The sequence below is a fragment of the Haliaeetus albicilla genome, chromosome 12, assembly GCF_947461875.1.
Source record: "Haliaeetus albicilla chromosome 12, bHalAlb1.1, whole genome shotgun sequence".
In the NCBI taxonomy this organism is placed as follows: Eukaryota; Metazoa; Chordata; class Aves; order Accipitriformes; family Accipitridae; genus Haliaeetus; species Haliaeetus albicilla.
The window spans coordinates 21068932-21085825 of NC_091494.1; the positions used below are offsets into that span (position 1 = coordinate 21068932).

General features: G+C 39.8%; 1 protein-coding gene across 3 annotated transcripts in view; it reads right to left on the minus strand.

The window, feature by feature from the left end:
- Positions 1-16894, minus strand: part of AKAP13 (A-kinase anchoring protein 13) — a 227727-nt gene that overhangs the window by 37174 nt on the left and 173659 nt on the right. For 2 of the 3 annotated variants that reach the window (XM_069798474.1, XM_069798475.1), the window contains 5 exons: positions 14492-14545; positions 10887-10949; positions 8274-8457; positions 6920-7028; positions 2657-2782 (listed from right to left, as the gene is read on the minus strand). In XM_069798474.1, coding sequence (XP_069654575.1) covers positions 2657-2782; positions 6920-7028; positions 8274-8457; positions 10887-10949; positions 14492-14545 — 536 coding nt within the window. The remainder of the gene's footprint in view (positions 1-2656; positions 2783-6919; positions 7029-8273; positions 8458-10886; positions 10950-14491; positions 14546-16894) is intronic. The other variant, XM_069798476.1, reaches the window with a different exon arrangement.

Sequence of the window (16894 nt, forward strand, 5' to 3'; positions counted from 1 at the left end):
TCCAGTGACTCTGGTTCATGTTTTAGCTCTAGTCTGCTTTTAACATGGGTTAAGCCTCCTTAGTCTTTCCTTTTTTTAATAGATTCATCAATTTGACTGAATCTAAGTATTTCATAAACCTTTTTGTTTCTTTACAGTTAACGTAGTATGAATGAACGCTGAATCAAGAGCTGTAATAATTTGATATTTGTGACTTTTTCAGCACCTTGAGAAAGTACATTGCATGGGAACTTTGAATTATGTACTATTGATCTTTTCTGCAAGAGTGTTTTATCTTAAAAATGGGGGATTCTTGACACTGGCAGGCAAAATGGATCCAGACAAAAATCAAAGTGAAAGCCTATTTATGAATTCATGTTTTAGGTTACAATATAACATCATATGATCAACAGTGCTGCAAGCTATTAAGCCCATGAAGAGAAGCATAGAAATGCACACATTTTCTCACCTTCAAGGGTTTTTTTGAGGTAGAAGAGGGGAAGGAAGGTTTATTTCCATAATTTTTGTGTTTCTTATCATGACCAGGTTCAAAACTGAAATGCTAAAATTGACTTCACAACCAACAAAAAAGTTAGTTTTGTTCAAAGGCCAGGACTGCTATCTATGTCCAATGAATCTGGCCTAGCAGCCAAATTTGGGTGTACTTATCTGAACACCTTTTAAGCATCACCCACCATAATGAAAATTATTTCATATGGTAGCTAGACTTGAAATAATTCATCAAGTTCCATTATGCAGAAAGCAGCAACTGAACTAGGATGTTGCAAACAAAAGAAACCAGCTTTCAACATTTTAATGCTGGCAGTAATTAAATTTCTGTGGGTTAAGAAATCCAAAGGCTTCATAATAATTTTCTAAAACGTACAGACTGGCTTGTCTGGCCACCTGAATTCCATGTCTTAAATATATCATGATATCAAACAAACTGCAACTAATTTCCCACACTCTAGAGAAAAACAGGCATGAAGAGGTTGAGGAGCAGTAACTGAAATGCAAGTGCAATCTCAATTCTAACACATCCATCCTCTTATGAGAAATGAACCCTGAAGACGTGAAAAAATAAACAAACTGGTCTGGGACTACTACGTGAAAAATGCCCATTGCCAAAGCAGTCTTATGACTAGCTGTGGCTAAACCAACCTTTATATAAAGTCACCACAGTACCCTCAAATATAAAACACATGTAAAGAAAGCAACATTTTTGTTTGAGACAGTATCTGACATTATTTTAAATGCTCATCGTTAACAGTAACATTGTTGAGGGAGAGAAGATAAACACTGGCTAACAGAAATACCCCCCCCAAATTGCTATACCCTAAGCTGGCTATTAGGAATTCCTTAACTAGTTGGATGCTTAAAACAAAAAAACAAACAAAAATAAACAAACCCCAAAACAACCAGAAACACAATAAAACAACCAAATCCAGCAAAAAGTTTAGCTAAGAGTACTTTTTACTGTGGGAGCGTGACATCAATGCACAGCTGTATGTTTGCTGTTCACTTTGTGAGGACCATGAATTGTGAGTTTTGTTAGAGGCAGAAGAGAAGGACTGAGCAAAGGGGAAGGAGGAAGGAGCTTCAGTATGGAAGTGGGTAGTAATACACCTGGGAAGAGCACAGGACTTTCTTGCATGAAGGGACAAACCCACAGTGAAGACTGGGAATGGAAAGGAGGAGAATTTAGATACCTACAACATAGATGGTGTGGAGATTTTTTAAATTCAGGAAGCAACCAAAATCTGTTGACTAGAAAGCAATTTCACCCATCCCAGTACAGACAAGAGGGATGTAGGCTAGTTTCCTTGCAAACCTTTGATTTGAACCAACTGATGCAGCTGCTCTGAATTTTCTCTTTAGATAGAGAATTATCTGTTCTGGTTTATTTCAACAGTCTAATAAAACATGCTTAAGAAATAGGAAACATTTTCAATTATCTTTGATAAGCCTATTTAAAAAAACAAGAGGAGTCTAAATTACTTTAATTCAATCTTCTGCCTTAGTTGGGTTTCTTTTAGCAATAGACTTTGCAGGAGGAAAAAAAGCTACCACGTAACACTTGCCTGTTTCCCAAAAAACCTATTCTGATATCAGGACCTAGATACAAACACCTTAATGATTTAAGGTGTTTGGCTGCAATGTATGCCTTTTGCTTAGTAGGGGAACTGTGAAGTTGCAACCAAGATTTTCAGAATTTAGTATCAGGGCTTCTCTCCTCTTCTACTTCCACTGAGCAATGTACTCACTCTTACCTATGAAGGGCAACGATCTACCTCTTCTGTAAACTCCAAGCACTGCAACAACCTCAAGGCAATGCACTGCAACAATCTCAAGAGAAGTATTTTGGTTTTAATAAAAAGGTAATGACTATATCACTGGTCAGAGTGGCACATGATGGTATTTGCCACGTGGATACAGACCAAAACTAACTAGATGAGATGTGATGGTGCTGATGTACAAGACTCTTGGGATTATAATGTTTTTATTCTGCCATTAGTTAGTATTCAGATACAGGACTAAGATAATGCTGTTAGACATCACGCAATGGAAAGGTTAGTTCAATGTTTGCAAGGTGAAACTTCAAGGTGTAAAGCAGAAAACCGGATTTCCCTTTGTTTCCACCCATAATGGCTGCAACGCACAGAAAATGATTACTTACTATCCAACTCCTCCTCCTCATCACTGGAAGAAGAGCCAATAGAAAAGAGAGTTTTAGACTTAGGAATGAGTGGAGAGATGCTGAAGGAGAAGGAGATTCGTCTCGATGGTCGAGTCCGGCCCTGGGCTGAGAAGTGGGTTAACAGCAGAGATTAGAGCATGCTTGAAAATGCATTTAATAATAAAAAGGAGAGGAAAGCAGCCAAAGCAAACTAAAACCAAAGCAAAGGAAATGTCTGCAAAGCAGCTGGCTTCAGAAAAGGCACAAGAAACAAAGAATTGAGAACGTGCAAATTCCAGAGGATGCAGGTTTCAGAGGATGCAGGTCTCACTGCACGCATAACTCAAGGTTCAAGGCTTTCCTTATTTTGCTGGCATCTTTTTATAGGACCTCTTAATGAAGACTTACATGTGAACAGTTATCTTCCCAAACAGAATACCAATAACATAATGCATCTCCGGACAAAGGGCATCCGCTTCACTGAAATAACTGCTGGGGAATCAAACTAGAACAACTCAAGGTATTTGTTTAACGGTGCTTTTTGCAGTTAAATGACACAGCAAAGCTGCCGGATATTAGCAAGGATACTTTATCTGAAGTGTTGACTTTATCTACATGAGGAGGTTCTTGCCACTTCTATCTCCAAAAAAACTCAAACGTTTTGATAATGTTATGCCCTTCAAAGTTTCCAGCTTTAAAAAGGAGACACTTACATTTCCTTTCTTTTCTTCCAAAATAAAACAGAAAAAAAAAGCATCTCTTCTCCTGCCTTCTTCTAAAACTCACAGTCCTTGTTTTAAAGAAACTGCCTGAACATGAGAAAAGCCCCTCTGCATCCTCTTCTGTCTTTGTCTGGAAGATGTCTACCAAACACAGTGCCAAACTCAGCAATCAGTCTGTGACATCAAATCTCCCATAATTTATTTTTAAAAGCAGCTCTTGCATAGCAGCAGTTTTGCAACAATTCTTTATAAGTACAATCCTCTCTGAAAAGAGATGTAGGAGCCAGCTAGCCACTCTTAATTGAAATTGCTACACAGCCTCTTATGGAGATGCCCAAGGGCTACATTTCCCAAATCTTCTCATCATACAAGCACAGGTGGAAACCTCTGAGCTGTGACCTGACCCATGTCAGGTTGCTGGATACCCATCACTCACATGGTGCATCAGTGTGTCCTTGGGAGAGATGATTGGGAGAGGGCTGGGAAAACTCTGCCCCTGGAACAGACCTGACCTAAGGGTCCTACATTAAGCATCTACATTAAACATCTTCAGCACATATATTCAGACATTTTTAAGTCATTCTATGGCACAAATAAATCAATTTGCTTGCACAAAAGGGAAGAGGCTACAGACTTTATCAGTATTAAACTTCCAAGAGAAAGTAGCAGCAATTATTACTCTCTTTGAATAAAACATGTCCTTTCAGCCACCTACAAAAATAATTTTTTGTATTGCTGATATCATAACCCCAAACTGAATTCAGAATATAAAAATACTATCTGAGGAATATCCAATGCAATGCAAGCAATGCAAACCAAACTCCCCTGAAATTTTCCTTCAACCATAAGGTATAAATGCCAATTGCCTAGAGGCGATTTAACTAAAATTATATGCACGCTTTTCCAACGTGAGCAGAACAACCCTAGAGGGACCTAATGAAAGGCACTGAAACTGAAGAATTCTTAGCAAGATTCATGCATTAATTTTGTTTAGACTGCCTTTCAAAGGAGTTGTTCTAGTGTCCCAGACCTGAAGAACATGACTAGGCAACACTGCTTGCTTTCTTCTGTAGTCTCTGCCTATTTAGACTAAGAGTCAAGATGAACAATAATACTTTACTGTAAATAGAACCACCTCCTCCAGCACAGTTCAATTCAACTTTCATTTCAGTGGTTTTATTTATAGCAGTTCCTGGCTTTATAACAATGCTCCACACTGGAAATTTGCTATTCCAAAGCTGAAAGCAGTCTTCCGAGCACTCCAGCCAACAGCTCTTGTGACCTCCCTCTATAAAATGCTGAAGGATTAACAGTTGTGAATGGCCACAGCAGCTCCTGGAACATCTGACACATCAGATGGAGTGTGGACTAGAAACTCAGTCTTGGAAATTGCTCCTGCCTCTGTACATATGACAATAAATGGGAAAAATAAGAGAAAGCCCTCCATATGCTTATTCATTTAGATTTAGTTTTTGAAGCTTTGGTGCAGAACATGTTGCTTTCTTCCCATTCAGACACATTTGCAGGAATCAGGGATTTTTTTTTCCAAACATGTATCACAAAATTATGAAAGTGGAATGAGGAATTACAAGTTTTCCTAGAATTCACCTCCATGAAACCAAGGATTTATTCTTGCATAACTCTGACATATTCTGCTGCGATAAAACAAACGTTAAACCTAGGTGATACAAGGGAGTTTATACACCGAGACCTTGTAAAAAAGGCACTAAGCTGCTTCACATGTACTTATGGTCACAACTCAAGTAACACTATTCCTCTTTCAAAGTGACTGAGGAAGAATGAAGTGATTTACTGAAGTTTCCAAAGTCAGGAAAGTGTCAGAATTGGGAAGAGAATCTGTGACCTAAATTTTAAAGGTGAGTAATCATTTTGGGTGCTCACATCAACCTCCTCAAATGTATTGATTTTCAGAAACCACCTTCCTATAAAAATGAGGCTCTTCTCAGGTATCACAAATTAACTACTGTGAACATAAAGCCCACAGAAGCATCAGTAATTTTTAACCTCAGCATCCAAAACTCACAGACATCCACCTCAAAGCAGAAGACTAACCCTGCTATTTCTTCCACAGCCCCTCTGGAAAGCTTACTACATGTTCTCTTGTCCTTCTCTCTCAACGAGACCATCATGGCTAGGCTGACTCTAGAAGGAGATGGGATAAATCAAACCTGTCTGCCACCAGCTCAGGCCTTGATGGCATTTTTAACGTGGGTCAAAAGAAAGAGAAGAGTGGAAAGGCAGCAGGTTGTCCAGTTCCAAGATGGAGGCACAAATCCTCCGCTGTCATAACCCCCCTGCTGTAGGCCTGAAGGAAAGTCTCAAGGGAAAAGGAGACGAGCCTCAGCTGGCCAAGCTCTCTCAGCCACCAACAGTGCATTTTCTGGGAACTAGCTGAGTTAGTTATGGTGTTCAGTTAGCAATGGGATGCAATGTCAATAAATTGGTTGCTAAAAAAAAAAAAAAAAAAAAAAATATGGCGGCCTTCAGCCCAAGCAGGAAAGAGAGTGCGCCACTGCACAGAAGAGGAGCTGGCCCTTCCACGGGACAGATCTGCCCATGTTTCGGTTACCGTTGCTGGGGGACACATCCGTTAGGCCACATGCCTATCAGTCATGGAAGAATGATGAAAAAGAATTTAAAAACATCTCCTACAAAGCATAATCTCTGTGAGCTTCCTCCAGCAAGCCTCCTAAATGAATAAGACACCCTTCTTAAAAGCACCTTTCCTTTGTTCAGCTTTGCGAGGAATCAGCAGGTTAATAAAGAGGAAAAGATCAGAGACCATCACTGATTGACAATTTGTGATCTAAAATGTCAATATGGTTTCTGGCTGGCAATTAATAAAATGAAAACATGTAACATGGCCCTTCCTAAGCACATCCAGCTGCAGCCTTTTGAACGACTTTTTCAGCTGAAAGAATCAATTCAGTGAAATTGCAAAATTAGGTGCTTGTTATTGCTTCAATTAAGCTAAACTGAAAAATTTCACCTAATCATCTTTATTATCTTCTTCTGGAATGAGATGCAATAAATTACACCCAACTGCCCCAAAACATTTAACTCAAAATAGATAGCAACAAACTCCCACAAAGAGACCAAGACATGGCTTCTCAAGTTTCCATATATCAATTTTCAAAAAATCTACAAGTAGGAAATTAAGATCTCAAGTGGAATTTACCTGACATCAAAGGAGTAAATTCTGAAAGGATGTAAAATTCAAACTTTTTTGCTTTTTTAAATAACAAACTCGGTAAATCATAGTTTTTGTACCAGTAGTCTAACAAACAAAAGAAACCCAACAGAACTCGAAATACTAGGGATACACCGGGAAGAACAAAACATGGATCTAAACTGAACAAGTTCTGCCTTTCCACCCACAATCCCATGCAGCAGTGAAACATATATTTCACATAATATAGGAAGCAAGAGCAGGTACTAGCAAATATTGCCTTGGGAAGGTAGCAAGATATACTTAATAATACAGATGACAGAATGAATAAGGGAAAACTGTGTTACTCACTGTCCAGCACTGGTTTACTAATTGACATTAGAGACATAGATTTGGTCAGTGGAGATGAAACAGCAGAAGAACAGAAATTAAATCCTTGCGGCTGTGATGTTTGATGGATCTGCAGAACAGAACAGAACCACACTGAGCAAATATGTCAAGAATGACAGCACCATCCCAACTTCAGATCACAGTTCAGTGTTCACATTTACTGAAATTCTCACTTTCAAACAGTGGAAAATTTAAATGATCCCAGTAGAAGGTAAGAGGTGAGAAATGAAAGGATCATGAAAAATTTAATCAGTGTCACACAAGTGAAATATAACATTTTGTTTGTTTTTTAAGTGTAAGACAACTAATTATGCAACAGAGAGACTCTGGGTGCTTGATTTTCTTGCAAGATATTACAAGACAGATACTGTTAACTGTCTGATGGCCACTGAATTACTGCTGTGCTTCCAACTTCTCAGCATAACTAGACTGGTTCAACATGGTAAAAAATCTGATGCTTAGCAGTGCATTCCCCAAAAATGCCATTCCTCAAAGTAAAGGAAGACCTGAGAGTCTTGACATAATAGTTCTACAGGCCAGATAAGTATAGCAGTGACTCTATGAGGTAAACAGACTGGCTGGCTAACGATTCTGACATGAACCCACAAAACACTATGGCTGAAACTTCAGACTCAGAAAAATCCAGGGTATTTATATTATTTAAGACTATAATTGCTTCTTTAATAAAAGTAAGCAGAGATTCCCATAATATTGTGGCCCATCTGTCCTTAATAGCTATCATAGACTTCCGCTCCAGAGTGATCACTCTAAATTTTCTTAATTTGCAATTAACGTTTTGCTTAACTGTTGCTTATAATAATGGGCCTTTTAATTCTGGTTACACCTGTGAAAGAAAAATAATTTTTATTCTCCTCCTACGATATGAAAATAAACCTGAAAACTTTAGCAGATAAATTACTACTTGGTACTTGCGTATATTTCAGGACCACAAAAGGAGGCATAAGCATTAATTGCAGAAGCCTTACAACACCTGTGATTGATAGTATCACTATATCCATGCTAAAAAGTTAATAACTTTTCCATGATTACTCATGCAATCAGTGGAAGAAAACTGGAAAAGTTTCTTGTTCTCATCCTAAGACTTCACCCATCAACCATGTTGCCCCAAAGAACTAAGTAGCAAATTTAACACAGTGGAAATTCCTCTGTGTTAAAGATGGAAGATTTTAATATTATATATATATAGGGTGGAAGCTTTCACAGTGAGACTGTCACTTTGGAAAATGACTTCCAAAACATTGATGTAGCATTTTCTACACATAGACATCACATAATAACAGTGGGACAGCTTTACCTGGTGATCGTAGTCTCTGATTTCTCCTTGCTCAAGTTCTTCAGTGAGCAAGACCAGGGACCCGCACTGATTGCTGGCAAGCGGGGTCCGTCTGAGGTCTTTGGAGCTCAGAGAAGAAGCCTCCAAGTTTGCAGAAGGCTTCTTGTTCTCACCAGAGTCTCCAGCAAGGCCTTCTAGGCTGTAACTGAAGAGAAACCATGGAGGTTAGGTGCTGACAAACTCTTAGAGACCCAGGTCTTTCAGCACATAGCACCTTCAAGCATAAATCACAAGGCCGTCGCTAACTGAACTGTGCAGGGAAATGCTGATGTTACTCCTCAGCATGTCACTTCTCAATGACCAAGTGCAGACAGAAGTGGAGGGGTTTCTATTTTCTTCAGAATAAATAGTAGCACCTTTGTGCCTCTAATGAGACACAGTAGTTGCTTGAATGACCAAACTCCTGGTCAATAGCCTTTCCTACTGTTTTTTTTTTTGTTTTTTTTTTCCCTTCTTCTTGAGTGGTGCACAGGAAAATCTAGAAATACCCCTTCTAAACATTTTGATATTTCCACATATTCTCTTTGCTAGCTTTTTATTTGGCTCTCCATTGGAATAAAGCCACCCAAATTAAACTTCGTTGTACAGCACAGTGCTGCCTGTCCTGGACTAACACTCCTCCCAGCAGCCACAAAATCAGCTCTGGGCTGTCTGTAACATTCATCTCTGCAGACACATCCCCTGATTCTATTTAGCACTTGCCACTGCACAAAAAGCTTTGGCACTGATAACATCCTTCTTTCTGCAAAGCTGGTTTCTTTTTTTTCCTTTTCTCTCTGTTTTTTTTTAGTACAATAAATGTTGTCTCCATCAGACAATCAATCCTATTTTATCATGTAGTGAGGAAGCTAGGTCTTGTCCAACAGAGACAGACAATCATCCAAAGCTAAATAAAATACCAAACTTTTCTTGCAGTATTGGTAGTAATAAAAGGTTTGGCCAATCTCTGTAGAGACAGCTGCTGATAGACAAGTGACCTCTACAGAAAGATGCCAATACACTCTCTTCTCACCTACACAACCCCCCCTCTTTCACATGTGACTATTTCCATCTGATATATTTTGGCCCTAACAGTCTGCTTCTGACTCTCCTGCTCCTTGTGCCCAAGCATCAATAAACCCACTGGAATGCCAGTTCAGATTAATGTGCAAGCTTTACAGATTCACCTCCCAGTACACCAGCACAACTCTGTGGCTAATGTTTGATTTGATGCTCTCAAAGTCCTGCTAATTTGAGGCAAGGCCTACCCTGTATATATATCCCAACCTGAGGCTACTCATGACATCTAAGTGGCCAACAAGCTAACATATAAACAAATAAAAGAGAAAACACACTACAGACTGTACAGATTATTTAAACAACCAGAAGAGCTTTAAATTCAGGTAGACTTGCATAGTAGTGATTAATGTTCTTCATTCCTTTAGAAGCATTAAGCAGCTGATAAATATGCATCTTTAAAAAAAAATTGCTGTAAACCTTGAATAAGAAGATTTAGTAAATTTTTTAAGACTTTTTTCATTGTAATTAATGAGAAAGAAGACTGGCTGAGGCATTTACAATTTAATCTGCTTTAGGAAGATTTTGACTCAACAATGTATATCAATAGCAGGCATTATAAACTTTATTCTAAAACACCTGCAGAGAGGAATTAGTCCCATTTCACCCTGATTATTTAGGGCAGAAGAATATTTTTTTGCTTGCATCCCAAGGTGATAACAATGATGTTACACAGTACAGAAAAAAAATCATGTAGTTTGTTGTGACACAAACAGCTCAAAACTGCAAATTTTAGCCCATAAAATAGTTATCAGTGGGTGACATTAGTCTGTATTTTGTTGGTCGGGGTATACAGACTGAACGTAATTAAATCTGTAACAGGAAAGACAGATTAACTTCTTTCTAAATTTCTAGTCAACACAAAAAGAGTTTAACAGCTCTACCCACAACCAGCAATAACTGCCAGAGGAAAGCTATGAAATCTGGGAGACTGGCTTCCAGGCAGTATCAGGTAAAGACCTGACCTCCAAGCATCAATCTCAACTCTGGGACTTTCAACTGAAGATGCGAGCTTTAAGTGTCTGAGAAATTTTCATCTGTGGCTATTAGATTGGTTTTTCCCATAAAGTTTTACATGGTTAGTCTCTTTGAAGAAAAAACTAGATCTTTCAATTTGCAAAGAGCAAGTCTGTAAGAACTTAAATCCTTTATGAGATCCGTCCATAACAAAGTGGCGCTGAATCACATTAACTCTTGTTTTGATTCTTTGGCCATCACAATTATCATTATGATCGTTGCTGTGGAAAAAACACGCCTTAAAATCATCACAGAATAGAGCAGCTCAAACCAACAGTGCAGCTTCTTTGATGCTCGAGGCCAATGAAAAGCAGCCACCACCTTCACCTGCACCCCAGTTCAGAAGACCCATTCCAAAGACTAACGGCTGAAAAAGCAGACAAAGCAAACAAACACGTGCACGCTTCAGCCAGAGCAGCAGTGGAAAAGGCGATGCACAAAAAGCTGACGACAGGGTGTTTGCAGTGCTCTTTTTCTGCTGCACATTTATTTATACCATACCTTCTACAAGTAAAGTCAGGACCCATGGTAATGAACTGTACACCAGAGGGACACCAGCTCAAACTAGGAATATCAAGAGAGGCAAAGAAAGGAAAAGGGCTGCGATTATTGGGTTGTTATGGAACAGGGGAATGTTAACAGACTCTCACTCTTGCATATCTTAAAAAAAAAACAACAAAACCCAACCAACTCGGAAATAATGCAGTAGCTACTATATATTTCTGTCTGCTAGAACACACCAGAGTGCCCCAAGTGACCGAGGTTACCACCAAACAGGTAGCAGCAGGACAGCCCATGCTTCCCCCAAACTGATCCCATCGGCGAGTATACAACGTACTGGTGAACCTGCTCCTTGTGAGGAAAGAAGTTTTTGGGGAAAACAAGACTGAAATACACCAAAGCCAATTTTGCATAAGTAATCACACACAGCCACTGTGTTAGTAATAATTAGTGTTTTTCTGGTACCTCTCATACCCAAATCAGAGAAAGAATCCCTTACAGATATTTAATTGTTTAAGTCCCCTCTGTACTAGTATGAATGACCGCAGGCTACTCTTGGGAAAAATAAGGAAAGAGTTACATTCTTAAATGCTGCACAGGAAATCAGTGAAAGAGGCTGGAAGAAAAAAACAGGCTTGTCTTACTATTAACTTGTGATTAAATCAAGAGTCCTTCAAATAGTACTTTGACTAGAAAACCTTTCAGCTCCCATACCCCAAAACAGTCCCAAGTTGCATCATGAAAGATGTAAGAAATGCAAATAGAGAATGCAAAGGCAAATACAGAATGCAAATATTTTGGTTGCTATTTTAAATACTGCTTTTGACATTTTTTCTCTATCAGCTCATGGCCCAGTTGCAGGTTTTGGAGACACAAAGAAATCAATCTTGTCAGTTATGACATATAAAGGATTCTTAAATCCTGGGAAAAGCTGTCCAGGAAACATACGTTGTCTGAAGGGAATTTTGCATCAGCACAGATCTGCCAGAGCAGCACTGCACAAGTCCTGCTCCCAGCCCCTGGCCTGCGATCACACAAGCAGAGGACATGGCCAGAGCACAGTCTGCTCCAGGCAAGGAGCCTACAAAAAGGGCAGAACAAGTCTAAGCATCCCTGGGCCAGGATTTGTGAGTGCCAGAAGTCTCAGAGGGCACAAAGGAAGGTTTAAAGCCACTGACTGCATCATCTCATGCGAAGTCCTCGTATAGTTTCCACACACAGTGCAACACTGGAAACATTCAGGAAGGGTTTGATGGTTGGTGTTCAATGGTGGAGTTCAGATAATTGCCACCTGTTTTATTAAGGATGTTAATTGGGTGAGGATACACCTGAAGTACCTGTGCTTTGCACCCCAAAGCTCCAGGTGTGTTTCACCAGTAGCTCTCAGCACAGTACCATAAGCATTCTTCATGAAGACATACCTTCCCGTAACAGGCCAGCATTTTCAATTACTTCATCATCAACATCCAACTAAACCGTTGTGGGAAATATAAGTATTTGTGAGGGATGGAGGGACTAAATACTTGCTTGAGATCATAAAAGAACCAAGTCCTGGCCACAGTAAACCCATCTCCATCATACACCTCAGTCTGCACTCTCAGACTTAGGTTCAGCCTCCCAGCAGGTCGGTAAAACCTGCCCAGCAGAAACTAGATGGACACTGATAAAGTATCCCAAGGAAGGTATCATACATGCTTTCCACCTCTCCTTGCTTCCCCCAGCCATCTGCTTGTGGCCCCAAGACTACTGGACTTGGTGGACCCTTAGAGCTCTGCTTATGTTGACTTGTTTGCAAAAGTCAGTAATTCTTGTGTGATCAACTTTCAATTGAAAAAGAGAGGATTTTCCTCGTTAAAGAAATGATGCAACACTTACACTAGATAGCGCACTTTGAAGATGCCTCTATTCCTGACCATTGCCATGTTATAGTGACAATCCCAAATGCTAAAACTGCACGGAAGGGAAGCAGAAGAGTGGAGGGAAGGGAAGGAGCCATGCATATATGTAGAAGGAAGCCTGGAAGTGGTGGAAGGTCTCAGAGAAAGAAAAAGACCTTTTTGGCAAGGGCTGTGGAAAGCAGTCTTACAGAATTACAATCCTGCTGGGGAGCCACCCACAATCTGTTGGCAAGACCATAAAAACTGAACAAGATCAATGCAAAGCATGCAAAACCCCTTTACAGAAGGCAACTTGGGGAAGAGGGATGAGCTATTATATACATCAGCCTCATGGGAGAGCATAAACTGTTGGAATTAGTTTCAGGCTGTTGCTCTGCAACTGGGGTTTAGAGAGGATGATACCAAAATGGTTGGGAAGCCAGAAAAAAAGAAGAAAAAAAGAGGGAATGCCTATGAAAGAATTACCACACATTTCAGATATGACTAGGTATTTTAGGTTGCCTATCTGAGACGTTTTCTTTATTCTTTGTGTAAGCTCGGTGTTTCAGAATATTGTGACTATAAATACTAACACAGCCCCTACAGAGAAGCCTTAACAGACAACTGGTAAAAAGATGTTCATTTGCATGAGCTGAGAAGATGAGCACTGCACTTCGTACTTCAGAGCACAGTGATGCAAATTAAGTGGCTTCATAGAAGTAAAAAACCATGTTCTTTCTTGTGCCATTTTTTAAAAATTCTTTTTTAAGAGCCCTCTCCTGAACAGTACAGCACTGCTTATATGGCTTCATTTATGCTGATGCATGGTAAGGCACAGTGATTCTTTTTTTTGGTAGTAACATCATGGTAACATTTTTTCCACATGTGGTAATGTGGTAGTTTGTTTAGACACACACGTTACCCCATCCATTGCAAGGGAAGTGAAATCCTGAGTTAACCTGCCACAGGAGGTGAGGTAGCAGCTGTGGGAGATGAGAAGAGGTTGAACCACTGAAGGGGAGAGGCTAAACTTCTCTTTTTTTAGCCTAAAAATGTGTAAGTATGGACAGTCCACATGTCTGCTGTGTCAAAAAAGTATCTTATTTTATATGTTAATAGACAACGCAAAGGTTATGTGAATGAAAATGCATATCTGCATGATGGATGAGGAACTGAAAGTTTACTATACAGAAGAAAAACACAGATGGAAGTAAAGGAAAAATACAACTTATTTTCCATTTTGTATGAAGATGGTTATTAAAAAAACAGCAAAAGAGAAAAATTAAAGCCATTTAATTCAGTCAGCTGCAGATCTGCAGAGTATTCTCCAACCTGAGATTGTGTTTGATGCATCCCCTCCCCAGGTGCCCCTCCTGCAAGTCTTGCAAGGAGTCTCTGATGTGCTTTAAATCCAAATTACGCACACGCTCACAGGTAAACAAGTATTTTAACACAACTCCAAATCTTACACATGGCAAAAGCCAACAAAATTACATCTGAGATTTCTCCCAATTTATTAATGTATTTCCTGGAGAAAATAGCTTGAGCATATGCTCTGTGGGTCAGAAAAACTGACCTGGTGTCAGACTGGAGAGGGAAAGCAGCCAAGCAGGATGCATGGCTCTAATGCCAACGCTTCGAGAGGTAATACAGGTTTACTAACATGACAGTATGGAGTTAGTAGACATTCAAACACAAAATAGTTAGTCACATTAGTTGCCTTTGTACCTTCTCCTATGAATGGGAGGCTTCTTTATACCATCCCCCAGAACTCGCATTGAACTGAAAATGAATCATGGAGAGTGGTCAGCAGCTTGAATGGAAAAAAATGAACAAATGGCAGCTGAAAGATTAATATCCCCAACACATGAACAACAGAGAGAATGGACATACAGGGAAAACGCAAAATTAAATACTAAAGGAAGTAATGAGTCTCTCTTTCCTCCTCTCTCCTTTAGAAATAAATCTGGCTTTGGTTGGGTTTTTTTCATACAGAAGGAAGGTTTCACAGGTATTGACCACATTGCAACTTAGCTGCTGCCAAAGCCAGGTCAGTTTAAAGTTTAGATAAGGACAAACTATTTGACACAAGCTGTTAGCAACCATGATTAACACCAGCTCCACTTTTGCAGTGCTTAATCCATCAGTGAAAAACGCCAGCATTTCTTTCCTCAGACCAAACGTTAAAAACACTGCATCATTGTTGAAAGACAGGCATTTCAAATTCGCTACGAATGTCAGGAATTAACTGAAGGATGAACATCCTTTTGTGGCAGCCTTGTTAGTTTTCTTTGTATTTTTAATAGGCAAAGTGTAGACATGAGGATTATCTGTCAAGTGCATTTGAAGGAGAGAGGGGAAGTGGAGGGGAACTGAGGATGTTTTCACATTTTATTTAAGATGATATCATTTTCTCTGATCTTTTCTGTGAACAAACTTTTATGCTTGTCCTCTTACAAAGAGAAAACACGTAACACTGGAAAAGACCAAATTCTACAAAAGACTTATTTTTTCTATAGGCTCTTTGGGTCCTGATCAGCAGGTCTATTTAAGCTTGACTTAGCTAACTTTGCCATCAGGGGAAAGAGTATTTTTGGTGTGGATGGGGCCTGGACCAGGCTCTGAGTCCTTTGCTGGGGGGGGCAGGAGACACCTCTTACAGCTCAGCTGACCATGCAGCCTGCCACCTTATTCCTCTTCCCAGCTGCACAGCCCAGTTCTAATCCTTGGGTTGGTTTTGGTGGCGATTACACTTTGTTTGGTCCATTTTCTGCTCATTTAGTGAGTGCAACCTGCTCACCAATGTACCAAAGAAATGCCATGGGTGCCCAGAGAAGGAGAGGGAGCACAGAAAATGGGTGGCAGGCAGTGGGAGCAGCACAGGTCCTGCCCATCAGCAGGACAAACCTTATCTAAGGCTTGTGCTCCATGTTACTTCACTTTAAAGGTTTGCAAAAGTAACAATAAGGGCTTTTCCCCTTTAAATGGAAAACTATCTACTGCATGTAAAATAAGTGAATAAGCAAACAACCCGAATTTAACTGATTTGTATGAAAGACACTTGTCTGGGCTTCACTTCCTCAGTATTTGTTGTTTGCTCACTAAGCAACCAGAATCTCAACGTTGCAACAGCCACGTATGAAAAGAGCAAAGAACTCCCCCCCCCCCCCAACCAAATAATCCAAATTCCTCTGTAACAGAAACATAAAAACAAACAGGAACCAAATCAGCAGCAAAGACCCACCCAGCTTTTTTTTTTTTTTAATTAACCTATGTGACAGCTATCCTTATGAAGCGCCAGCTGTATCTATGAACATATGAAAATAATTACTGTCTCTTTAACTCAATTTTTCGTACATTTACAATGAATGTATTTTCCCTGTATCAGAAACAGCCTCCAATGTCTGACGCAGGAGAATTTAACCCCATCTGTTAAGTGTTAGCAGTAACTGCCAGCTATGCAGTTTATTATGCTCAGAAATCCTTACATAACAGGTCCTACACTTAAAAATAAATCTCTCCAAATAAGTTTATGAGCTTATGGACTAATTCCATCATAAACCTGCATGTATACCTTATGCCGGCTCTTTTGTAGCTGTAAAAAGATAGGTATTACTTAATTTATTTAAATATTACCTGGGGACCAGGAACGAAGCCAAAAAAAGGTGGCAGTGGTAAACAACAACAATAACTCTTTCACCTTATGTTACTTAGAGGATCCTGAATGTTTTTCAACATTGGCTTTAAAATCTGAAGCATCTATGATACTGCTTTAGTGATACCCGCAGCTCCTAACGTGTAAAGGATACATACATTTCTGATGGGAGACTGCTGCCTCTCACTGGATTATCCAAATGGGTCAGTAACAATTTACCAGGAACCCGTTGTGAATGGCCAGTTTTAATCTAACGGCATCAGCAAATGCGATGACTCTGTTCATCTTAAAAGCAGACCCATGGCCATGAAGATGGCAGCAGGCAGCCTGCAAAGCAGCACTGTGCTGCATGCCTGGGCTTGCAGCCTCTGTAAGCTGCAGGTCTACACTAGAGGGACAGGAGGATATGGCACCCTGACCCTGCTAAAACAACTGGCCATTCCTGCTCTGAAAGCATTAAAATGCATTAAAAACAC